Source organism: Mustelus asterias, chromosome 14, assembly GCF_964213995.1.
Source record: "Mustelus asterias chromosome 14, sMusAst1.hap1.1, whole genome shotgun sequence".
NCBI classification, from domain to species: Eukaryota; Metazoa; Chordata; class Chondrichthyes; order Carcharhiniformes; family Triakidae; genus Mustelus; species Mustelus asterias.
This window is the reverse complement of record NC_135814.1, coordinates 43787044-43813589: the sequence shown is the minus strand read 5'-3', so window position 1 is coordinate 43813589 and position 26546 is coordinate 43787044. Positions and strand designations below refer to the sequence as shown.

At 38.6% G+C, this 26546-nt stretch overlaps 1 protein-coding gene across 3 annotated transcripts in view; it reads left to right on the top strand.

The window, feature by feature from the left end:
- Positions 1-26546, top strand: part of psmd14 (proteasome 26S subunit, non-ATPase 14) — a 101562-nt gene that overhangs the window by 7416 nt on the left and 67600 nt on the right. The window contains exons 2-3 of one of the 3 annotated variants that reach the window (XM_078228276.1): positions 19771-19822; positions 20441-20491. In XM_078228276.1, the coding sequence (XP_078084402.1) occupies positions 19775-19822; positions 20441-20491 (99 nt within the window). In that variant the 5' untranslated portion in view covers positions 19771-19774. Of the gene's footprint in view, positions 1-3847; positions 3899-19770; positions 19823-20440; positions 20492-26546 lie in introns of those variants that run through there. The other 2 variants (XM_078228279.1, XM_078228278.1) reach the window with 2 other exon arrangements.

Here is a 26546-nt window from a genome sequence, read left to right as displayed (position 1 = left end):
ATGAAACTTGAAACAAATTGCAACTCTGCTGTCAGTGAAAGCAAGAACTGACTATATAGTTGTGATTGGAAGAGCAGTGAGCACGGGAGACACAGCTGCTCCTTCAGTCAAAGATTCCCTACCTCCTGCTCTTTCAGAGGCAAAATCTATGATTGGAGGAGCAGCATGAATGGGAGAGAGGGAACCTATGATTGGAGAAGCTGGAGCAGTTATTCTGGCTGGTCCCATAGCCATAATGCAGGAGGCCTTCAGCTGCTCCATTACCAACCATTTGACATCCTTCAAGAGGCTGAGGAAACGAAGCAGAAAATGAATAAAGAGGGAATCTCTGTCAGTAATGAGGCTGGAGCAAGCCCAGGGCTGACTTCACTCAGTCTTGTGCCAGGTTGGACCTGTCTGCGTCTGCAGCTTGAGCTGTTTCTGGGAACTGGAGCGCACTAATTTGGACCCCCTTGCTTCTAATACTGCATTAAGCCACTAGTGAGTTATCTGTTAACCTGGTGTGCAGATGTTGAGTGGTGGTGCATGCTGTCTGTGTGGAATAATCAAAATTGAGTTGGAGAGTTAGCCTTGCCGGTAACGGTGGGAGGCAAACCTGGCTGTCCTCCTATCTTAGACTGGACATGGCACTCACCTGGCAATGTGTTGTGGTCTTCATGTTAAAGCAACTGCAGAAAACACCCTCCCACTGCTCGGCAGTGTTTGTATTTTACCCCTTTTTTATAATGAGGTCAAGTAATTGGAAAATCAGACCCTGGCTGAATCGGGTAGCTGTTGGATTAGAGTCCAAAAATGAGTGCAACTGCATTCGTTTTGCTGTTGTTTTACAATTCCAACAATTTGAAGTGGTCTAGAAGTATTTGCATTTCACCACAAATGAGTAAAAGGTCCTCACATTGCAGTGACTTTGACACTTTGCACAATAATATGTACATGTTTCCTTGTCACACAATTTCCAGATCTTTTTGTCTTTGACCGCCCTCATCCCGGAAAGCATTTGATTGTGGTTAAAGATGTCCTTGTAGAATTAATTCATTCAATAAAATATGTTACGTTGAATAAATTTGAATTATCGGTGGGTTTTTTTCACATTTCAAAATGGCATCCACCTACAGTAACATTGGTGGTTCACATTTTATACTCTGCTGATGACATTTATTTTTGGAAGGATATTTTGAGGCTTCAAAGGTTGAATTGTACATCGCCATCTACGGTAAGCACCACGTTGTCATTTTCCTGGTTTGGACTGGGAATCTTTACAATCATAGTGATGCTTGCTGAACCTTCATTAATTATTTTAATGGTGCTGCTATCATAAAACCTGTGTTTGACTCTGAATGTTCAGATAACATAATTGTTCTTCTCTCATTACGGCTGAACAAAACGTGAGTCATGCTCCTGTAAGAATTTGCTGTAGGAAATTTCCTATAGGTTGCTGCAAATGGAAAACCGAATCTATATTTTCTTGTATTATCTAGCTGTTCTTTCAGCAGGTTTTAGATAAATTCTGTGATGTTATTCAGTTGATAAGGCAGTCAAAGTGAATCATAGCAGGAGATAGCTGAATAATTGGTTTTTCATTTGTTGTGCATCTTCTGCATGCAAGATTTTCATGACATTTGAAAAGTTAAATAATTTTAAATATTCATATTTCAAATATGATTCATATTCATTAGCATGTTTTGATCTTGGAAACTGTCTTGTTGGACATTGGTATATTGCATTCCATTTTCATGCTTCCAAGACAAAATGTGGAGTTGAGTGTCTGATCATTGCAGCAATGCATTACTCTAAATGGGTATTGTCTCCAGCTGATACTTGCAATAAAAAGTTCTCCTTCCACTCGTGATTCATCCACCCCACCTCGTGTGTGTTGAAAATGTGACATCCAAGGTATTTGCTGTACTGATTTACATAAATAGCTTATTTTTTTTATTGTGGTTAAGTTAGGATATCGAAAATATCAGAGAGAATGTGAAATTAAGGAACAACAATTTATGCTGTTACCTAATTAGTTATTTCAAAATGTAGTAAAAAAATAAGATTCAATTTCTTGAAACTCATTAACTTTTATGTCCAGTATCTATGCATGCAATTAGTATGATTGGATTGCATTGTAACTGTAACTGAAATGTATTTAATCAATTATTTTTATAAGTTCATAAGATATAGAAGCAGAATTAGGCCATTCAGCCCATTGAGTCTGCTCTGTCATTCGATCAGGGCTGTTATGCTCCTCATCCCCATTTTCCTGCCTTCTCCCCATAACCCTTCAACCCATTACCAATTAAAAATCTGTCTAACTCCTCAAATTTACTCACTGTCCCAGCATCCACCGCACTTTGGGATAGCGAATTCCACGGATTCACAACCCTTTAGGAGAAGTAGTTTCTCCTCAACTCTGTTTTAAATTTGCTACCCTTTATCTTAAGACTATGACCTCTCGTCCTTAGTGTCCATACACAAGAACTGAACATTCTGGTTGAAATGACTTAAATTGAATTTGTTTTTTGCATTTTGGGGTTATCTTGACCTCAATCAACTGCAACAGTTCACAAAGAAGGCCATGTTCTTGAGGGCAAATAGGGATGGGTAATAATTTTTGGCTGTGCCAGCAAATTGCATATCGTGGATATGAATAAAAAAATGTAAATATACTGTTTGTGTACTTATTTCCTATTTCTCCTTCATTTTCTCTAACAAGTCTTTCATCTTCTCCCTTGAAGTAATCAACTCTGCACTTGGGTAGTGTTCTGCATTCAATAGGGACCATCCTAATCCTCACCCAAATAGCTGTTGTGTGTAAGCATCAATGATGAGTGCCAGCAGCCAAAAATCTATATGCACGTATAATAAACACACACAGCCTGACCCTGGGTCCTCAGGCCAGTTGTAATTTCACTCCTGAGTGCTGTGATATGAGCTTTATCACATCAAAACCAGGTCCTTTCTAGTTTGTGGAGATTGCTGTTCTGTTACATAAGTTCACTGCACCAGCCAGCATGTAGCTATTTGCTCCATGTTAAGCTAGCTGTTTTACTGGCAGTCAAAAGTCACACCATTCTTAATTTATTCATACTGTAATTTATTCATGTGTACTTGATCCCTTGGCTGTTGGATGTAGCAGAGAACTTCCTGGGCTGGACATTTTTCTCAGTTTTCTGTTCATTCATCACATTGTTGAAACTATACATTTGTGTAACAGTTTTAAGGTAATAATTTATATAGATATGCTTCATTTGGGGGGAATGAGCCAGGAAGTCATAATTAGATTTGACAGTGCATGGTTAAATACCTTTGCAGACTTTTAAAGTTACAAGAATAAGTAAGCAGGAGGAGATTTTTTGGAGGGAGCTTCAGAGGGTAGCACTAAAGCTCTTCCTCATGAAGAGCATTGGAATGCAAGGATAAGCACAATGACTGAGTCAGGATGAAGTAGAACTGGAGGAGATTTCAGAATAGGAACATGGATTTTGATGGAACATTAGTGAGTAGGGGTCAGTGGAGGTCAGGAAGGTTGATGGTAATAGGCAAGTGGGACATGATGCAATTGGCTGAGCTTTAGATGAGTTAGCATTTGTGTATGCTCAGGAGAGGAGGGTGCTGGAGAAGCCACGTCTTGATAGTAAAAACACAGTTAAGGATTCACTGATGGTAGGAATTGGATAACAATGCAGGCAACAAGATTGTGGAGGGAGAAGGAAAATGGTTGGGGAAAAAGGGTAAATTTAAGGGAACGAAAGTCAGCTTTTATTTGAGTTCCTGCTAAAAGTAAAGAAAACAATTGATTAAAAGTTAGCCAGCTAAATTACAATTTATAATTATTTATGGATATTTACAAGTCTTAGTGCTACAGTACCTTGCTCAAGTGACCAATCCTCAAGTGTGAACCTAAACAGTAAGTACCTATTACTTAGCTGTGTGTGTGTCTGTGTCACATGTTTATTATTCATTTTTGGGATGTGTGTGATTACTGGCTAGGTTAGCATTTATTGCCCATCCCTAGTGGCCCTTGAGCAGGTGGTGATGAGTTGCCGCCTTGAACTGCTACAGTCCCTGAGGTGTAGGTACATCCAGAGTGCTGGAAGGGAGGGAATTCTCAGATTTTGATCCAGCAACAATGAAGGAATGGTGATATATTTCCAAATCAGGATGGTGAGAGACTTGGAGGGCAAACTCCAGATGGTGAATTTCCCGGGTATCTGCTGCTCTTCTCCTTCTAGACAGGTGCTGCCTAAGGAACCTTGGTGCATTCTTGCAGTGCATTATGTAGATGGTACACATGAGTGCCACTGATTGCTACCCATTCCACACAGACAATCAAGTGGGCTGCTTTGTCCTGGATGGTGTTGTGTTTCTTGAGTGTTGTTGGAGCTGCACTCATTCAGGCAAATGGAGAGTATTCCATCACACTCCTGTCTTGTAGATGGTCAGGCTTTGGGAAGTCAGGAGGTGAGTTACTCATTGCAAGATTTCCAGCCTTTGATAAGTTACCAGAGTATTTAAATTGCTAGTCCAGTACAGTTTCTGGTCAATGGTAACCTTCCCACTCCCCCAGGATGTTGATAGTGGAGGATTCAGTGATGGAAATGCCATTGAATATCAAGGAGCAAAGGTCAGATCCTCTCTTGATGGAGATGATCATTGCCTGGCACTTGTGTGGCGCAAATGTTACTTGCCACTTGTCAGCCCATGCCTGGATATTGTCCAGGTCTTGCTGCATTTGGATATGGACTGTTTCAGCATCTAAGAAGCTGTGAGCATTGTGTATGTGTGTATATGTTATATATCACACACCACAACTTAAATTTACACAAGTGATGCTAATCAGACAACCTGTGTGGGTTAAGAAGAGAGGAAATGCAGAGATTCCTTACCTTATTTTAAAAATATAATTTGGGGGCCTTCGCACAATTAAAGGCTGTATATAGTTACTTACAAAAATTGATCTTGGTCTCTAGTTGGACTGATGATAAATGTAGTGACTAATAGAAATGTGGGAGTAATTGCCTATTTGTGATCTCATGACTAGGTTGAGGTGACAAAACCTTAAGGACATAGAATTTGTAACTTGTTTAATTCTCAGGGTGAAGTGGTTAGGAAGTTACAATCAGTTGTTTTTAAATGTTTTATAAGTGGGATTAGTGAGAATTGCGTTTAATTTTTCTTCTGGTGCTGTGGTGGACGTGATCTAACTGTAATGAGCGAAGCTTTACAAATTTATTAGGTTGCTGACCTGTGGTTGATGACCAGAAAAGAGATCAAGGTCAAGTGTCTGATTCCTACTGTATAGTGTGGAACTGGAGGTGCAAAGCTGGATAATTCTACTTGGTTATAAGTCCTTTCGATTTTATCCAGATAGCACAGTACAAGTCGGAAGTGCTTTTTTTCTCCTCTGGAGCAGACCTGAAAGGAAAAAATGTCATTTATTTAGTTTGTAATGGTCACTGAGTCATACAATGTTTTGGCTTCATAATATTCCAAGCAAATATCCTTTTCACTTAATTTAAAATGTACATGGTGAATAGTTCTAATATATTTGTTCTTTGCAGTCTGTCACATTCCAATGAGAAAGAAAAATTCCAAGGGGAGGGGCCATCATCTATGGTTAACTAAAAAAGTTAAAAACAGTATTAAAGGAGAAAGCATATACTTGCGCTAAGGCAAATGGCAGATCAGAAGATTGGGAACTAGAATATGAGGGAAAGCGAGCCAGTAATATAAAAACAGACAGAGGTTCTACAGATATTTAAAAAAGAGAACAGTCAGCAAAGTGAGCATTGATCCTATAGAAAACGCATTTGGGGAATTAGTAATGGAAAGTAGGGCTTTGGTGGATGAATTAAACAGGTATTTTACATCTGTCTTCACTGTGGATGACACAAGTAATATCCCAGAAATAGCTGTAAATCAGGAAATGGAAGGAAGGGAGGAACTCATGAAAATTATAGTCACTGGGAAAATTGTATTGAGCAAATTGTCGGGTCTGCGGGCTAATATCCCTGGGTCTGGTTGGACTTCATCCTAAGGTCCTGAAAGAAATGACCATTGAGGTAGTTGATGCATTGGTTTTAATTATCCAAAGTTCCCTAGATTTGGGGAAGGTTCCATTAGATTGGAACATAGCAGATGTAACCTTTACTCAAAAAGGGAGGGAAACAGAAAGCAGGAAATTACAGGACAGTTGGTCGAACATGTATCAGAGGGAAAATGATAGAAGCCATTATTAAAGATGTTAAAGCAAGGCACTTTCCTTTTTTGGGAAAAAATCAAGGCAATCAGGCCGAGTCAACATGGTTTTGTGAAAGGGAAATCATGTTTAATCAATTTATTGAAGTTCTTTGAAAGAATCGTGTGCTGTGGGTAAAGGGGAACCAGTGAATCTACTGTACTTCGATTTCCATAAGGCATTTTATAAGGTACCTCATCAAAGGTTATTGCGCAAAATATAAGCTCATGGTGTTGGCATAGACAGAGGATTGGCTAGCTAACAAGAAATGAGTTGGCAGAAATGGGTCTTTTGATGGTTGGCAGGATGTGACGAGTGCTGGGGCCTCAACCTTTTACAAATTGTAGACTGACTTGGATGAAGGGACTGAAAGTATGATTGCTAAATTTGCTGACAAACAAAGATAGTAGGAAAGTAAATTGTGAAGGTGATATGAGGCTACAAAGGAACATAGGTTAAATGAGTGGGTAAAGTTCCAGCAAATGGAGTATAATGTGGGCAAATATAAAATTGTGCATTTTGGCAGGAAGAATAAAACAGCTTGTTATGTTAATGGCAATAGAGGTGCAGAGGAACCTGGTGTACTAGTGCATGAATCACAAAAGGCTACAGGTACAGCAAGCAATTATTAAAGCTTTTGATTTGATTTATTATTGTCACATGTATTAGTATAGAGTGAAGAGTATTGTTTCTTGCGCATTATACAGACAAAGTATACCGTGCATAGAGAAGGAAAGGAGAGAGTGCAGTCATAGCTAGGGTGTAGAGAAAGATCAACTTAATGCGAGGTGGGTCCGTTCAAAGGTCTGATGGCAGCAGGGAAGAAGCTGTTCTTGAGTCAGTTGGTATGTGTCCTCAGTCTTTTGCATCTTTTTCCCGATGGGAGAAGGTGGAAGAAAGTATGTCCAGGGTGCATGGGGTCCTTAATTATGCTGGCTGCTTTTCCGAGGCAGCAGGAGACAGTGTCAATGGGTGGGAGGCTGGTTTGAGTGATTGACTGGGCTTCATTCACGCCCCTTTGTAGTTTCTTGCAGTCTTAGATAGAGCAGGCTTCTCTATGCACGGTGTACTTTATCTGTATAATGCGCAAGAAACATACCAAGCTGTGGTACAACCAGAAAAAATGCTTTCTATGGTGCATCTGTTGGTGGGAGTTGTAGCGGACATGCCAAATTTCTGTAGCTAATAGAATGCTTTCATTTATTGTGAAAGGAATTAATTACAAAAGTAGGGAAGTTATGCTTTAGTTGTACAGGACACTGGGGAGGTCACATCTGGAGTATAGTGCACAGTATTGGTCTCATTTAATGAAAGATGGAAATGTGTTAGAAGCAGTTAAAGAAGGTTTGCTGGACTAATACCAGGAGTGGGTGGTTTGTCTTATGAGGAAAGGTTGGAAAGGCTAGGCTTGTAACCACTAGGGTTTAGAAGAGTAAGAAGAGACTTGATTGAAGCCTTTAAGATCCTGAGGGGTATTGATAGGGCTGTGGCGAGGAAGTTCTCTCTTGTTGGAGAACTGGAATTGGTGGTCACTGTTTAAAAATAAAGGGTTGCTTATTTAAGACGGATTAGGATAATTTTTTTTCTTAAGAGGATTGTAAGTCTCTGGAACGCTTCCTCAAAAGGCAATGGAAGCAAAATCTTTGAATATTTTTATGGTAGAAGTAGATAGATTCTTGTTTTTTTATTTGTTTGTGGGACATGGGCTTCGCTGGCTGGCCAGCATTTATTGCCCATTCCTGATTAACAAGGAAGTGAAAGATTACCAGATATAGGCAGGAATGTTGGGGTTGAACTGACAATCAGATCAGCCATTATCTTATTGAATGGCAGAGTAGGGTCGACGGAGCCAAATAGCCGACTTCTCCTAATTCATATGTTTGTATATAAAAGTCTCTATCCCACTCCTGATGCCATGTTTCAAAGTATAAAAATCATTAAGAAAAAGGACAACAAATATTTTTTCCCTGATCTGCAACTGGAAATGTACTTTTCTCACTCAAGTATCTAATGCAATAAGAGTCTGACATAAAAACATATTTAGGTTAGCTCTCCAACCTGAGCAATGTCATTGAAGGAACAGGCCAAGTTTGCAGCTAACCTGATTTAGAACACAGGTTTAGCACACAATGTGGCTGAAATTCACTTCGTATTAAAACGGGCAGAAGCACTTGCCAAAATTGTTCGAAATATGTACTATTTTGTGACAAGATTCTGCAGTAAATAACCTTGGGCAGAATCGTCTACTGTGAAAATTAATGATCTTTATTCAGTTTTGATGTCTCTTACTGATGATCCTGCTTGTCCTAGTTTTGTACTCATGACTTGTTTATCCTGCAGCCTTGAATTCCAGAACCATATTATGATAAACAAGTCTGCACAATGGGATTTAGCCTCGATAAACTGGCAGCCTTGAATTCCAAATACAGCATGACACCTTCAGCATGGTGACAGACATCTAGATTACTGTGTGAACTGGCTTTGACAAACCAGCAGTTTTGCAATTCCAACCACACACCACAAAGAACTCACTCTCAAATTATTCTAGGTTTATAAATAGTGTTAGCAACATATGAGAAAGAAATTTGTCTCACAATTATCCATTTCTAATGTATTTACAAAATTTTATACACAGCATTCTGTCAATAATAGTGGAACAGAATTTCTGTTATTGTTGCGTTTACACATTTCATTTCAGCCATCAGGTAGCTAAGTATATATTTTTGTAACTTCAGTAGTAGTACCTTTTAAGTTGCCATCCAACAATTTTATAAGTTTAAAAATAATTCACAAAGTTTCATGTTATGTTACAGTAATTCTAAAAATTACAAATATTCCCTTTAAGAACCATGGAATGCATTCTTTGAATGAGAAATAAATTATAGTGTCACCTTTGAATTGTATCTTATACAAATTGTCATAGACATCCGTTTATTTTTAAAACTAAAATTTCAGTCTCTCTGAATTTTTAAAATGCTAATGAATGAAGCAAATAGAGGATATAATTTATAGTCTACATATTATTACTAACCATAACTCACTTATTCATGTGAGCTTTTTGTAAACTTTTTGTGGGATGTAAACTAGGCTTCATGACCTTTCACAGTTTAACTTCAATTTATATTAGACAGGCTAGCTCAGGCCTTGTGATCTGCTCTGACATAGGTACCATTTTTCTTGCGATTTCCATTGTTTGAACTGAAAGTGATTGGACTTCAGAATCTAGTACTTAGATGGTTGGACCAAATAGCAATGAAGGAATACATAGCCATGCACAAGACCCACCACAAAAAGATGAAATTTCAGAATGATCAAAAAAAATATTTTTCCACAAGCAGCATCCAGGTTTCTGTCTCCTCCTGATGAGACGGCTGCCTAGCTACCCACGCAAAGCATTTTCCATGTTAACCCATAATTTAGACAAAGTATGCAGCAACAGCATGATACAGTAAATTAACATATTATCTAACAAATTGTTAGCTTTAGTCTCTTGGAGTTATGGTGGGAGGGTTCAAACCCTATAACCTAAGTTGTTTCAGTGAGGTATTCAAAAAATAATGCATTTCTGAGGCAATCTGTCTCTCAGGCCTGAGGATTTCCAGCATATTTTAAAGAGGAAGAATAACATTTATATAATGTGATATGTTCAATGCAGTGTTTGAAACCCAAATAGTTTTCCGATGTGCACTGGCAGTGTGCGAGATTCCCCTTTTCCATTGTATGCTCCAAGTTATCCTCAGAGTCTCTGTGATGATGAACTCAATTCTTCCTTCACAAACATTCTCTATATAATAAACAAGTAATCCCAACTTTGACCTTACTATTGTGCCCCCCCCCCCACCCCACACATACTGACTGAAAGCAAATTACTGACAACTGATTTTCAACCCATGTCTGTAGTTCCCTGTAACATGCTCCCCTACATTTTTTTCATTTTCCCTTTTACATTCCGATGTTCTTACTGCATTTCCCATCCAGAGTACCTCCCAACCCCACTAGCTTTTATTCTCTTATTTTAGTTGGCTAGCTGTCTCTTTATCTCCACTGATCTGAATTGTCGTCCTCCCCTTTCAAAATGCCCATTTTACCCCCCCATTCAATCTTTCAAAGACCCTATCATTGACCCCCTGAGCTTGCACTAAATTGCTCTCTCTGTACCCTCCCCATTCTTTCCATAAACATGTTCTCTTCCAATTTGTGCTTATTTCCCACACTTCCTATGCTTGAATCTCTCAAATTAGATTTCCATGTCTGCCATAGCATCAAAACAATCCTGCCAAAGTCAGAAATGGAGATGCCGGCGTTGGACTGGGGTAAACACAGTAAGAAGTTTAACAACACCAGGTTAAAGTCCAACAGGTTTATTTGGTAGCAAAAGCCACACAAGCTTTCGAGGCTCTGAGCCCCTTCTTCAGGTGAGTGGGAATTCTGTTCACAAACAGAACTTATAAAGACACAGACTCAATTTACATGAATAATGGTTGGAATGCGAATACTTACAACTAATCCAGTCTTTAAGAAACAAAACAATCAGAAATACCATCCTGCTATTGTGTGCATTATCCTTCTACAGTGTTTGACCCAGTTCACCCACAATGGATGACTCCCATACTTCTCCTTTGTCTGGCTCAGTAGGATTGCCTTGGGCTTGTCCCATATTTAGCCATCCAGTTATAACTTCAGTGGTGGCTTCTCTTCGTGCGCCTGCATTGTTATCTTTGGAGTTGCAAATATCTTTAGGCACTGATTGTTTCCTTATCTGTATACTATACCACCTCTTGAGCCTCTCATCTGCAGACATGGGACCAGGTCGCATCTGAATGCTGGTGACACCTACCTGTACCTCTTCTTCACCACTCTTGATCCTTTTATGTGGTTCCAGTCAGATTGCTTGTCCAATATAAGGTCACAGAGAACCACATTTGTTTCCTAGTTAACCATGGTAAAAACTGAAGTCATAATCTTGAGCCACTGATAAGAAACACATACCACATACTGTATCCACCTCTCTGATCATAATGAACCTGACTGTAACATCGGCATTTTATTCAACCCAAACTGAGCTTCTGATTCTGCATTTTCTCATGTCACAAAGACTGCCTTAATTTTCATTTCCACAGTACAGTTCGTCTTCGCCTGACCTTTAGCCTATCTGCTGCCATTGTCACCTGTGGATTCACTATTCAATGCTTTCCTGATTTATTTGTCATCCCTCAACCTCTATAAACTTCAGCTTATTACAAACTCTGTTTCGCATATCCTGTCCTACACAGATTGCATTTTCTTATCCATTGTTTGTTGTTGACCCTTGGTCCGTCACTGCTTTGAATTTTAAGTTGGCATCCTTAAGTCACATGGCCTCACTTTCTACCTCTTGTTTCAGACAGGTTGCGAGATTATTGCTGAAATTGCTGTTCCCATCCCAACTGCCCATAATCAGTAAACTTTGCTGAGAAAGATGTGTGCTTATTTTTGAATCCCCAATTAGTGTGGACAATTTGCATAACCAGCAACAAGCTTTTTATGGGTTTAAATACAGAGAGATTGTTTATTTAAGTATTCACCCCAAAGTCTAATGCTATAGCATCCACTCAAGTACACACACAAACATATTTAAGGCAAGTACAGTTGATGAGAATAGTGCACTTTTGCAAGTTAAAAACACTAGGAACAGTTCATAATTCATGTGATTGTCTTGTTCAGGAAAACGCGTGTTGCAAGCCTGATGAAAATACATCTTTACTCCTGAAGTGAAGTTTGGGTGAATTCAACAGCCCAAGGCCATATGCTAATGTCATTTTCAAGCTTCTCAAAGTGATGGATTTTCTTCAGGTCACAAAGCCAGTAGTCTTGGAGGTCAGTTTGCTGTATTGGTGGACCTGCAAAGAAACAGGCTCGAAGACTTTATGATGTTCCAATCCCTGGTTCTTCAGGCATAGATTTATTACCCTTTTTGCCTTGTCTACAGAAAGCATTTAAAGATGAAAAGATGAACATGGCTGCCTTACCATGTGATTCCTCACAGTTCCTTTTCTAAATATGGTTGTCGTTTTAGGTTGATTAGCCACATCCTGCTTTATTGTCCAAAGCATTTATCCTGAGGGGGTTAAAACAGTCACTTTGTTAAAAAAAATCCATTCAGTTCAGAACTGTCTTTTGATGGTCTCAGGATATGTGTAGTTGGCATCTTTTCCTTTGGGATGTATTATTTTGTCTCTATTAGAAAGTATGCCAGTTTTGAATACCCAAGCCAGGGTCACAGCAAATTTTGGGTGGTTATATTTGCAGCAGCACATTGTTCATTTAAAAAAAGAAAAGATTCATTTCAAATTCCACATTGAATCTTTTCATTAGGAATATGACATGCCATTAATGGGCATGACAGTCTATAAAGAATTTCAGTGTTACAATTTCCTCAATTTTTCCATTTCTCTGTTTCTGGCCTGTTACATATTCACCTCTTCCTACCATTGGAGAGTGTGCCTTTCAGCTGTTTCGGCTCCACAATCTGGAATTCTATGCACCTGTACCTCCCTATCCTGCTGCAAGATTCTTTTTAATCCCCCAATCTTGACTAAGATTTTGATTATCTCTGATATTAGCACCTCTTTTAGCTCGGTGTCCATTTTTGTCTGATTATGTCTCTGATCTGTCTGTGTCTCGGAGCATTTTCAACTAAAACTGCTATATAAATGCAAACTATTGTTTTTATCCCAAGGTTACTACCACCTGCTTCCAGTTGTTGAGAAACTGCCCTGATCTCCTATTCCTTATTTCATCCTTTCTAACCGGTTCATTTTCCAATTAGCTTTCTCTTCCCTTCATTCCTCAGCCTTTGATCTGTTTCAAATTTCCTGTCATACCTTGTTGAACACCTTCTCAAAATCCCTGTATACTTCATACTCCCCATCTACGTTTTCCGTAAAATCTCGAAGGAAACTGGAACAAATCCCCTTTCCTGTTTCCCCCCCCCTCCTTCCTACCTCTGCCTCCCATGCATATATTAGGGAAGTTAATTGTAAAATTGTAGAATCCCATTTGGCAATACTCCCAACAGAAATTTTGATACCCATTACTTTTAGATTTAAACTCTACTGGCACCACAAATGATTGAGACCATTGTCTTGCAACATCTCTAATGGCTCCCCTTCTATTCAGCACCACTCAGTTGGTTGCAAAAAACATTTTACAATTAACTTTCCCTGTCAAATGCATTTATTTGCTAACAAGGAGCCAATCAAACTAGGATTTCTTGAGTTAAAGAAAAAATTTATTAGCTACTAAACCCAAGAAAAAAATAATAAATATGCAAAGACGCACACAAACACAGATATCAGAAGTAAGAAAGTTGAACTCCAATAAGAAGCTTAATGAATATGCAGTTGAATCCTTTGCTTGGTTTTGAGGCATAGTTTGTTGAACGTTGTGGTTGTTTCCTGTAGAATTCTGGAGTTGAGACTTGTTTTAGATTTGTGCTTTGTCGAAACCAGTTTTTTAGCTTCAGAAAAAGTGGTAGATGTTTTCTGCTGACTTCTAACAGTGTTTTTAGATGCCTGTGATGATTTTTCCTTTTCGTCCTGATTCTGCTTGGCAGGACCAGTTTTTAAAACTCCTGCCTGTCTATTCCCAGAAAGGAATTTGATTTGCATGTCTTGCAGTTATTGTTGCAGGCCAAGAAATCCCATTGTTTGATTTTTACATCTCAACTTTTGACAACATTTCATAGAAACATAGAAAATAGGAGCAGGAGTGGGCCTTTTGACTCTTTGTGCCTGCTCCGCCATTCAGTAGGATCATGGCTGATCCTCTCTCTCAACACCATACTCCTGCGCTCTCCCCATGCCCCTTGATGCCTTTAGAGTCAAGAAATTGATCAGTTTCCCTCTTAAACATATTCAGTGACTTGGCCACCACACCCTTATGTGGCAGAGAATTTCACAGGTTCACCACTCTGAGTGAAGAGGTTTCTCCTCATTGAGTCCTAAATGGCCTTACCCCATATCCTGAGACTGTGACCCCTTGTTTGGGAACCTTTACCCAATAAGAGTTTTAACAACACCAGGTTAAAGTCCAACAGGTTTATTTGGTAGCAAATACCATTAGCTTTCGGAGCACTGCTCCTTCGTCAGATGGAGTGGAGAGGAGCAGTGCTCCGAAAGCTAATGGTATTTGCTACCAAATAAACCTGTTGGACTTTAACCTGGTGTTGTTAAAACTCTTACTGTGTTCACCCCAGTCCAACGCCGGCATCTCCACATCATGACCTTTACCCAAGCCAGAGGAAACAACATCCCCACATCTAGTCTGTCCAGCCCAGTCAGAATTTCAAGATAGGAATCAACAAGAGATGTGGTATCTCATTCTCCAGAAGGGGTTTGAATGTCTGACAAGTATCTTGACTAGTTAGCAGTTCTCATTGTTTTGATAGAACAATAGTTGATCAAAATCCAGTACTTTGCATTTTCAATGCCTTCCGTTCAAGAGAGTACCTGTTTGAAGTGGAGCTTGACACCCCGTGTGTAAAATTCTATGCAACAGGTCTTCAGAGCAATTCATATGGAAACTTTCCAGAAAAGTGGCCAACTTATCGTATAAGACACCAGGTGACTTGTGACGGCCATTTTTGATCAGTGCCATGCATTTTTAAAAAAACATGTCTTCTTTAAAATTTCAAAATGCCTGTGGTTAGCTGGTGAAATTGCAGGTGGATCCTACACAGTCACAGTTTCTGACAAGCGCAAGATACATTAAAAAAATTAGTTTCACAGTGGTATCATTATGTTTTGTCCCCATTTTGAATGCTTTTATGAAAGTTTTTGTGTGAAGAGCTTGGTCTCTTTCAAAGCTTGAACTTGAAATTCTGGCCATCAAGGAAAATCTTGCAGTTTGAATATCTGCCATATGTAAGTTTCCAGGATACATCAGTTAAGTTCAAGTTAGTCAAATGCTGCAATGTTTCTCCGTCTCTATAAATCTGTTTTTCATAGTTATTTGAAGTAAAACTAAAGAACAAATTCTAAAAGCTTTATTCAGATAAAAAAGAGGCTTTTTAAAATGGAGAGATGGTGTGTAAACAGAGGAAATAACACAAGTACTTGGGGTTATAAATTCCTAATAAACAACATAATGTACATTCACTGGAGAAAGCGACACCCACCTTTCCTCATAATTAGAGACAAGAAAATATAGTTGAATTTTGAATTATCACCTTTTATAATTATCCGTGTTTAGTTGATTGTTCAAAAGTATAAATATTTTAACTATTGAAGAGTGGGTGAGTGATAGGCAGATGCACACTCCAGGAAATGATCGCAAAGCATCATAATAATGCTTGCTGATAACTGTTAGATAATTATAAACCAGGACCATCAGATCTGGAAGGCTTCTCACTGGTGCTGTTCCCAGGAATCCACCGGAGTACTAACTCCCATGCTCCAGTGCCCCCAGTTCTGCTTCTCTGCAGATTCCCTTTCAATGTTCCACCACACTTTGGTGATGCCAGACTGAGGAATTTCCCCAAGGTCTAGGACTACCTGGAGCTCCCAGTGCTACCAAAGCAAAGCATTGCACCCATAGCTTTTTCAACACATTATTGCAAAATAACCGACCTTCAACTCTAACCACTACACTTTAAAATAGTGACTGAATGTTTGATGTACATTTGGTTAGAGGGAGCATCGGTAGTTGAAATTTGAAACTCTTTCTTCCTCTTAGAATCCCTACAGTGCAGAAGGAGGCCATACGGCACATTGAGCCTGCACCAACAACAATTCCACCCAGGCCTATCCCCATAATTCCACATATTTACCCTGCTCGTCCCCCTGACACTAAAAGGAATTTACCATGGTCAATCTACCTAACCTGCACATCTTTGGACTGTGGGAGGAAACTGGAGCACCTGGAGGACACGGGGAGAATGCGCAAACTCCACACAAACAGTGCCCTGAGGCTGGAATTGAACCCGAGTCCCTGGCGCTGTGAGGCAGCAGTGCTAACCACCGTGCCACCCTTTCTGCTCACTAAGTGCAGCTACCTGCTGGGAGAGATGAGGAAAATTGCATACTTAATTCAGTGGGAGTAGAAATCTGGGAGATTTGTCTGGCTGAACAACTTGTATGTGGGGTACAGGTAAGAATAAATGCACATTTGCGATCCTTTCCATTCAGGATGGAGCTGTGATGACCTTTCTGCTTGGGGTGAAATTCAGTTCTTGCCAATTGGAGCTTATTCTTGTTTTGGAATGAGGCTTGATTTGATGTTCCATTTGCTTGTATGGAGTTAGTGATCTGGTGGCTTTAGGTCTTCCTCAGCAAAAAGTAAAATACTGCGGATATTATAAATCTGAAATAAAAACAGGAAATGCTCAGCAGCCCTGGCAGCATCATTGGAGAGATGAACAGAGTTAATATTTCAGGTTGATGACCTTTCATTAGACGTGAAGATTTCTGCAGGCTTGCTGTTCTTGTTTCTGCTTGCATGAGTTTGGACGGACATTTCTGTTTGCTGGTTTTGTCTCTAATTTAGTAGCCTAGTGCATTGGGGCTGCCATTAAGGAATTCTTGCATACATTTTTTTGATAAACAGAAACTGATTTCTGAGCACATACACCGTTTTGAGCACATTTTTGCTTAATTTAATGGCATGTGGTTAAAATAATTGTTTTAAGAAAGGAGTTGGATCTGTTGGGGCTATCTATCATGTATAGTTCCTGTCCCATTGTTTTTTATTTGGCATGTAAATGTTATCTTCACAGCTCCACTTATGGATACGGTACATTAGGAATTATGTGAGACTTTTTTTGTTTTTAATATATAATAAATGGGAGACTTGAAATAATATATATGAAGCAGAGCAACCCAAGAGGGATTTAATCGGTCTTTTAAAAATTTAAATGTTTTTATAATGAATAAGGCAACATATTCCCTTTGTGAAGTCAGTGGCAAGGCTGCAAGTGAGGAGAGAAGTTGGGAGAAATTATGTTAGAGTTTTTGAAGCATGAAATAATGAGTGGTTGAGGCACATAGCCTTGCATTTGTCAAGGAAATATTGGCAAAATATTTGATGCAGAAGAAGTTGCAAGGCTGTTGGGTGGAATCTGGGGTGGGTGGAGGTGAAAAAAGGAATGGTATTAATTTTGGATTGCTGTAGAAAAGAGTCAGCCTTTTCACAATGGACTGTATTGCCTCCTGTGCTATAAGCTTCTATGATTTGTGGAATTTAATCCTCAGAGAACCAATAAAATTCTAGTGGACTAGTTGCCATTACCTGGTATAATCACCCACCACCCCCATTATTACAGTACAGTATTTCCTATGCCTCACTTTGAACAATACTATGGGAGATGTGCTAGTTTCTCAAACAAACTGCATGTATGAAAATTTTATGAAAAATAAAGAAAATTGCAACTTGTAATGGATAAGGGAGCGGAGATGTTGCTGTGCAGCTGGTATTGAGTGAATTGAGCAATGCCAAAGCATTTAGTCAAATTGTTAGTTGTAGAGTGTAACAATATCTTAGCTCCAGATATGTACCAATGTAGTCATTTGGATAAATATTGAATGCCGCATGACCTTCCCTCCTTCATCATTAGGTCAGAAGTGGGGATGTTTACTGATGAGTGAGCATCAGCACCAGTCACAACTCCTTAGATATGAAGCAGTCCGAGACCACATACAGCAAGACTGGGAAATAATTTAGGCTTGGGATGATAAGTGGAAAGTAATGTTCGTTCCACACAAGTATCAGGCAATGACCAAAGATTCAAACCATCTCGCCTCCTGACTCCCCAAAGGCAGTATGGTGAAATACTTCATTTGTCCACTTTGGCTGGCATGCCATCCGCTTCCTTCGACATTCACTCCTTTCTCCACTAATGCAGTGTGTACCATCTATATGATGCACTGCAGCAACTCACCAAAGCTCCTTTGACAGTACCTTCCAATTCTGCGACCTCTAGCATCTAGAAGGACAAGGGCAGTGGATGCATGGGAACATCATCCCTTGCAAGTTCCCCTCCAAGCCACGTGCTATTCTGACTTGGAGCTGTATTCCCATTCCCTCCCTGGTCAAGATCCTGGAATTTCCTATCTAATAGCACAGTGGATGTCTCTACAGCACAAAGACTGTAATAGTTCAAGAAGGCGTTCACCACCTTGAAGGCAATTAGGGATGGGCAATAGATGCTAGCCTATCCAGTAATGTCCTCATCCATGGAAGAATAAAGAAAAAAATGGACTCGAAATATCAGCTTTATCTGATCTACATATTTCAAACATGAACTACCGGTTCTGCATTTAGAAGTTAACTGTGTATCAGGTATAATGTGGTTTAAATAATTGAATGCTTATCATTACAGAAAGAAGTAAATTGAAAGCGTTTTTGAAGTTAACATAATTCTGATGACTGAATTTGATGTACAAATTTGGAAATGTAATCCCTGCTAGTTCCGTCTTGAAGAAAATTATGTTTTATTTTGCGATATGTGGCAATTTTATGTCAGTTTGTACAAGCTGATGGGAAAAAGTCTAATATTTGTATATTGTTAATTAACAGTAGAATATCAGTTGTGTTTACGAATAAGACTGTTGACCAATTTACTTTATAATTTTCTTCCTTTTAGTTTTAAATATATAGCTAAAATATAATTCTCAATAGCTTTATCTGAAATATCTTAAGTGGAATTGAAGAGCCTCTCATTGAGATAAAAATACTTTAGTATATAGGGCTGCATTTGGGAATGATGACAAATTTTATTAAGAAAAGATTTGCTTTATATAAAGATTTTATATGCTCATTTTGCCAAAACTGAAGGGATTCAAAGTGACCTTGATGTTTGTCAATGTAACATTATCCTAATGTGCTCCTTAATATTTATAGGAGTAGTGAAGGTGCTCCTGTAGATAAGGTACATTTCTAAAAATTCATTGTGAGAAGTCTATTTTGTACAGTAAAAATTCCTTTAATGTCGCTTTGAAAGCTTTTAGGATTTGTGTATCTAGAGACTTATATCTGATCACACCATCACTTGCACGCAATATTGATGATAACTGACAAGCTGTAAGTTAATTAGCACAGAACTTACTAATTAGATGTACAATTTTTTAATTTGAAAGTGACGATTCCTATTTGTGCAGACTGTACAAGTTGCCGTAATACATTTAGTACTTGAAGGGAATGCATCAGTGTTAGACTGTCTTTTCAATAATCTAGCTACTATAGTCAAAAACCCAGATCTAATATTTGTGATAGCAAGAATAAAAATCATAAAACTTTCAGCGATACGTTTTCATTTTGTGAAATACTGTTATGAAATTGGGGATAACCCAATAAAAAAACAAAAGCAGTGAAATTGGGTCTGTTAATTAGCAAGGAAGACAGGTTCTTGAATTAGTATGTGGCGCTAATTAACAGGAAATCTGATGTTGTGTTGTAATTACCACCAATATTTTTGACATAAGGAAAGATTGAAGGTGAATTATATAGATGATAATTGAGTTTAAAAAGTTTTTGGTTAATTACTTTTGTGTGTTTTTCTTTTTCAGCAATATGGATAGACTTTTGCGACTGGGAGGTGGTATGCCAGGACTTGGACAGGTTAGTGTGCCCTTTTCCTATTAACTTTTTAACCATGAGGGGTCTTGGACAGTAATAGATCAATTTCTGCTGAAATTGGTTTGAATCACTCTGACTAGAATGTTATCAGATCACTTGAGCCCGCATGTAAATCAATATAGAAGGTTACAAAATAAGCCGCCTCCTATCCCTATGTTTGTAAACTAAGCCTGTCCGAGTGGTGTCTCAAAATCAAGTGTACATTTGATGTACATCTTTTGGATCAAACTCTTCATTTATTCACCAGCGCTACCTTCAAGCTGCTTTGAAGTTCATATTTATTCTGTACATGTGAATGATATTGTGTCCCAGCAACCTGATTATTCACTACATTAATTAGCAAATGCCCAAATCCAGAATATGTTAAATACCTACAGCTGATTTGCCTGTGAATAAATAGAACATTGCACTATTCATGGTGTGTTACTTTTGTTCTTTTACTTGAATGGAAGACTTTGATAAATTCACTTGTAGCTATTGAGTTGTTGATCTTTCACCATCATTTTTGTAGTATATACGCTCAGTAATAATGACCATTATCTACTGACTAGACATTTTGAATATTTTTTATTGTAATGCGTTGTGATTTGTCTTGTTTAGATGTACAATCAAAAAAGAAACAACCAAAACAAGGGACTTGTCCAACCAGGGGTTCGTGGGAGAGGCCAAGCTATTCAGTTCAAATATCAGTGGCTAGTAGTCTTTTTTGTTTGTGGATGTATTTGCTTAGCAGCTAGTTTTTTGAGTTTGCAATGCATATTTAAATTCTGGGGCCCTGGTCAAACTTTGTAAAGCATTTCTTGATTTGTTCTTAAATAGAATTTCACTTTGAAACTAGAGGAGAACTAGGGCTGAGGGGTATTTGGTGAGGGGTAATAAACTGACAAAAGTTCAATTTCAGAAAGGTGTGTGATCCACTTTATATTGTGATTTAGCACAGTTATTTTGCAATCTTCTAAGGAGTGTTGTTGCTTCTGTTTATTTATCTATTTGCTGTTTAATAAATCTGTTTGGTAAGCTATAACCTGTACCACTGATGGTGAAAGGTTTATCCTGTCTTCCAAAGTTAAGTAATATCACACACCGACAGAAGATGTAATCACTCAGGATTTTCTGTTCAATTTTTCGGCTTTTTATATATTCTCCAAACAATGGACAGCTAAAGACGTATTCGAAGTTATGGGGAATAGTGGGTTCACCCGTAGGAGTTGTTCCAGATGTTTAATTAAATAAACATCCCGTGTAAAATATTATAAAAATTTTACAGGCTGTTAATGGTGTAAGAATTCAGTACAGTTCGATAGCGCAATCTACTTGTGGTGCTAAAACTACACCTTGGTTACTAATATTTTTAAACCTAACCTATTTCTAAAGGGCAGCGACCTATTAATGTGTGTTTAAATTTTTGGATTAAAAATATTGTAATTTATCAAATGAAGCATTTTACTTTCCTTCCTACCTCAAACTCCTCCAGAAATATTCTCAATTGCATAGAGTGCAGTTAATCATACTCCACATTTACTATATTCCAAACCTCCACTTAATAGACTATATAAAACCTTAAAGTATTTGGTTTCTCTGCTCTGTGGTGAAAAACAAATTGAGCATTTAAGGGGTTAAGGCAGCCTGAAAGAATTCATTTCCACTTTAATGACCTAGCCTTGCTGGGCTAGGACGACAGGGAACATGCTCCTGACTTGTACAGCATTTGCCAATTAACACCTCCTATAACAGGTTGCCTCAGCTCATCATTGAACTAGGGACAGCAGAAGTAGTTTACATTCAGCTGATATTAAGCCAGCCTGTTTTTCCGATTTTGATTTGCTGCATTAAATGGAGGTTTTCATGTTGATTTATACCTAACAATAATAGCAGCATTAAAATGCTTTGCGTTTAGAATCATGTAAGTTAAAGAATAGGAATTTTTGCTCTAAAATTTGCTTATTCAACATTTACAGGCATACAAAGTTAAAACATTGGGTGAGATATGGTTCATTTATGAAACTGCATATTTTAGTGGTTTTAAATTAAAATCTAAAATGCTTCAATCCATTTGTTGCAATCCATTTAATCTGAGATACTAAATTTGGTTGCATTAGATATGATAAATTCTAGGCTCTTTATACATCTTACCTTTTGGATTATTCATGACATGTAGTTCTGTGATATATTGGGGGTCATGTTTGTTCGCAAGATAATCAGCAGAATTGGCAGCAGAAAAATAAAAGAAAATGTAGAACATAAACTGAAAGTCACCAATTATTCTAAGTGTTTCACTATTGACGTGTAGGACATTGCAAAATTGAACAAAGATCATAAAGTCCAAGAGCCGAAGCCTATAGAGTTGCGACAATTGAAAATCATTTATCTACTACAAGGATCACTGATTGACTGTAATACCACCAGATCTGACATTGCATTATTTAATGCAGATTCCTAAATCACAGAAATTCAAATTTGTCACTTAGTCCATATCGGAAGAGTGAGCATCTTTGAAATGTGGAATATTCTGCACTGCCATGTTGAAATTAGGGGTTTTAGGAAACAATTAAATGGATACTTCGTAACATGAGAACAGAGGATAGGCAAAGAATCTTTGCAGAGAATGGTGAAATAGAGAAACGCACTTCCATGGTTGGTGGTTGCAGCAGAAACTATCAACGTTCTAGGTGAGATGAATACAGTGCTAAACTGATGTTTTAATATATTCTAGTAGATATCAACCATGTGTCAGTATTCAGTAGTTTATATTATTATAAATTTGCACACGTTATCATCAAGAGTATTTCAATGCGGAAGCTTTCATGCATCAATCACAGAAAATGCACCAGTTATGGCATGCGCTATGCTTGCTGCTGGTGGAAAACTAATTCAGAATGGAATAAATCACATGTGTTTTGTGAAAATATAGACAAAACACACTTGTATGTGTATAATCTATACAAAATATATAAAATCTAGTAATTTGAGTTCAGATGATGCAATTAAATTATTACTTGTTTGTTATTGTAAATGAGTAATTATTTCCTCTTGATCAGAATTATGGTTTGTGGTAAACCCCCAGGGGGGTGGATTGAGGCAGAGGTAGTGGGTGAACAACAGCTTTCCAAGCTTAAAACACTGTTAAATTAAAAATTCACCTACCATTAAGCTGTGGCTGGCAACGTTCAGGCGTATGTTTCCAATTGAGAACTCAAAAGATGGAGTTTATAACTGGCACTGAATAAAAGTTTCAATTGAAGGAAAACCAATTTTGGATGACCAACGCTTCAATATTGTTGTACTAGTTGCATGTTAAATTACCTATATGTAGCAAAGTTTGCAAGCACTCAAGACTGTATTGGGAACTTGTATTTGTTTGAAATTAGGGGTTTTAGGAAGCAATTAAATGGATACTTCGTAACATGAGAACAGAGGATAGGCAAAGTATCTTTGCAGAGAATGGTGAAATAGAGAAACTCACTTCCATGGTTGGTGGTTGCACCGGTGATTCTAAATATACATATTCAACAAAATGGAACATTGGGACTGGGAAGTAGAACTAAAGGTTTTTTTTGAAGTATGAAGATATCTAGGGTGTTCTTGCACTAAACTTCATGTACAAGTGCATCTAAAATGTAGAGGTCAGCCTTGCCTTAGAGGTAGCACTCCTGCCTCTGAGGCATATGGTTGTGGATTCAAGTCCCATGCCTTTCTACTGAGATAGCTTCACTGTTGAAAGTGCCATCTTTTTGATGTGATTTTAAATCCAGGTCCTAACTACCATTGGATGTAAAAGATCTCATGGCACTATTTAAAGTGTGGGAGGCCTTGCCTGCATTTATCTATTGATCAGTGTCTCTAAAACAAATTGTCTGACCATTAATTCCTTTGCTGTTTGTGGGTCTATTCTATTTGTAAATTTATTGTTGTGTTAACCTATATTATAATAGGGGCTACACTTCTAAAGTACTTGATTGACTCTGAAACACTTTGGGTACCCTAAGGCTGTGACTAGAAATTTATTCCTCCTTTTGAAGACTAATAAAAGACTGATAAAGTTTTGCTTCTCCCTGATTTAATGATGATCTGTAACTTACTTTCATATTAGTTTGGTTATTGGTAGTTTTCTTTTGATGCTTCCAGCTCATTTTGTTATACAGGATCCTTATGCAACCAAAATTTAATATTGTAAGTGCATTTTAATACAGTAGTTATGTAACATTATAGCTGTGATATAGGAATGTATTACTGTCTGTTATGTTTCCACTGCCTTACTTCCGCACAAATAAAAGGACTTCTAGTGCATACATTTTTCTTTTTTCACAACTTCTGTCATCACAATCTTGCACCAGCTTCTGACTGTAGCATTTACTTAAGCTAAAATAAATAGTGTCAATGTACTGTGTAGCACAAAGTGACACTTCAGTATATGTTTAATCAGCAGGTATTTTATTAACATAGAATAGAATTGGCTAAATAATTGATACCGGTTCACACCATGGAAAAGGTGGAGTAATCTAACTAATAGTGTTAATAAATTTGCTAAAAGGACTGAGCAGATAACACTTTGAGGTGTTAGCTTTATGCTGTTATAATGGCAAAAGCCTTTTTTAACACTTTGTCAACAAGAGCAGCCCAAGTGAAACTGGAGGTTTATATGGGTTCACATATTACTCTAACTGAAAGAGAGATGATGCTTGTGCTTTTGTACACTTTGGGTTACACATACTCATCAGTTTTCACTGCTTGCGATGAAATCATTTTGTTTCTGACAATAGTACATTTTGTGCACTTTCTTGTGGCCTTAATTATGACATTTCTTTTTACTGCTCCATAAATGTAAGGGAGATGATTTCGGTCATTATAATAAGAAAAACCTAGAACCAGCTGCTTCACTTTTTATTTATGCATTGGATGTGAGCATTGTTGACATTTGTTGCATGTCCCGAATTGCCCTTGACAAGGTGGTGGCCAACTGCCTTCCTGAACCGTTGCACACCATGTGATGTGCATACACCCACGGTGCTGTTAGGGAAGAAGTTTCACGTTCTGATCCAGTGACAGTGAAGGAATGACAATATAATTCCAAGTCAGGATGGTGTGGGGTTTGGAGAAGGGCTTTCCGACGATGTTGCTCCCATTCTTCGGCTGCCTTTGTCCTTCAGTTGGCAGGGCTCACAGGGTTGGAGGGTGCTCTTGAAGAAGGCTTGGTAAGTTGCTTACCAAGTTGCTTGGTAAGTGCATCTTGTGCTTCAACTGTCTTCCAGTGGTAGATTGTTGCGAATGCTTAAGGTGATGGATAGTTGCTGATCAAGCAAGCTGATTTGTCCTCTATAGTGTTGAGCTTCTTGAGTCTTGTTGGAACTATACTCATCTGGGCAAGTGGAGTGTATTCCATCACACTTCTTGACATGAGCCTTGTAAATGGAGAATGAGGTTTGGGAGTTAGGTGAGTTACTTGCCACAGAATTCCTAACCTCTGATCTGCTCATCTAACTGCAGGACTTATCTGGCTGGTCCAGTTCAGTTTCTGGTCACTGGTAACCCCCTGGATGTTGATGTTTGGGGATTCACCCATATTTATGCTGTAGGAAGTCAACAATAGATGGTTAGAGTCTCTCTTGTTGGAGTTATTTATTGCCTGGCACCAGTGAGGCACAAATGTTACTTGCCACTTATCAACCCAAGACTGAATGTTGTTTAGGTCTTGCATGTGGTTGTGGTTTGCTTCCCTATCTGAGGGGAGCCCAAACTGGGCATCAGTGAGCGGTTATTTCTGAGTCAGTGCTGCTTGGTAGCAGTGCTATTCACACTCTGTGTCACTAGCCTAATGATTGAGAGTGCGCTGATGGGCACGAATTGCCTGGATTGAATTTGCCTGGCTTTGTGTGGACAATTTTCCACATTGCAAGTTAGATGCCAATGTTGTAGCTGTAGTAAAGCAGCTTGGCTGGGAGCGTGGCTAGTTCTGAAGCATAACTGCAGGGATGTTGTCAGGCCCATAGCCTTTGCTGGTTACAGTGGCTTCAGCTGTTAATATTGTATGGAGTGAATTGAATATTTGCACTGTGTTGAGAATGGGGATTTTGTGGAGCCTGCTCCTCTGGTCAGTGGTTTAATTGTCCACCACCATTCATGACTGGATGTGGAAGGACTGCACAGCTTTGACCAAGGGATTGCTTAGTTCTGGTCTATTGATACTCCTTCTGCAGGTTAGCATGTATGTAGTCTGGTGTTGTAACTTCCTCAGGTTGGCATCTCATTTTTCAGTGTGCCTGATGCTGCATCCCTCTTTTTGTTTGTTTCGTACATAGGATGTGGGCATTGTTGGCTGGGGCAGCATTTATTGCCCATACCCATTTGCCTAAGTGGATTGTTGGGCCATTTCGGAGGCCATTTAAGAGTCAACCACATTGTTGTAGACTTGGAGTCACATGTATGCCAGACCAAGTAAGGATGGCAGATTTCCTTCCCTAAACCAGATGGGTTTTTACGATAATCGACAATAGTTTCATTCGACTTTTAATTCCAGATTTTTTCTTGAGTTTAAAATCACCATCTGTCATGGTGAAATTTGAACCAGAGTCCCCAGAGCATTGCCCTGGGTCTCTGCTTTACTAGTCCAGTAACAAAACCACGCACCAATGCTTTCTGTTTCAACCAGAATTGACCTTGTGGTAAGGTAGAGTGAGGAATATGTTGAGCCTTGAGATTACAGATTGTG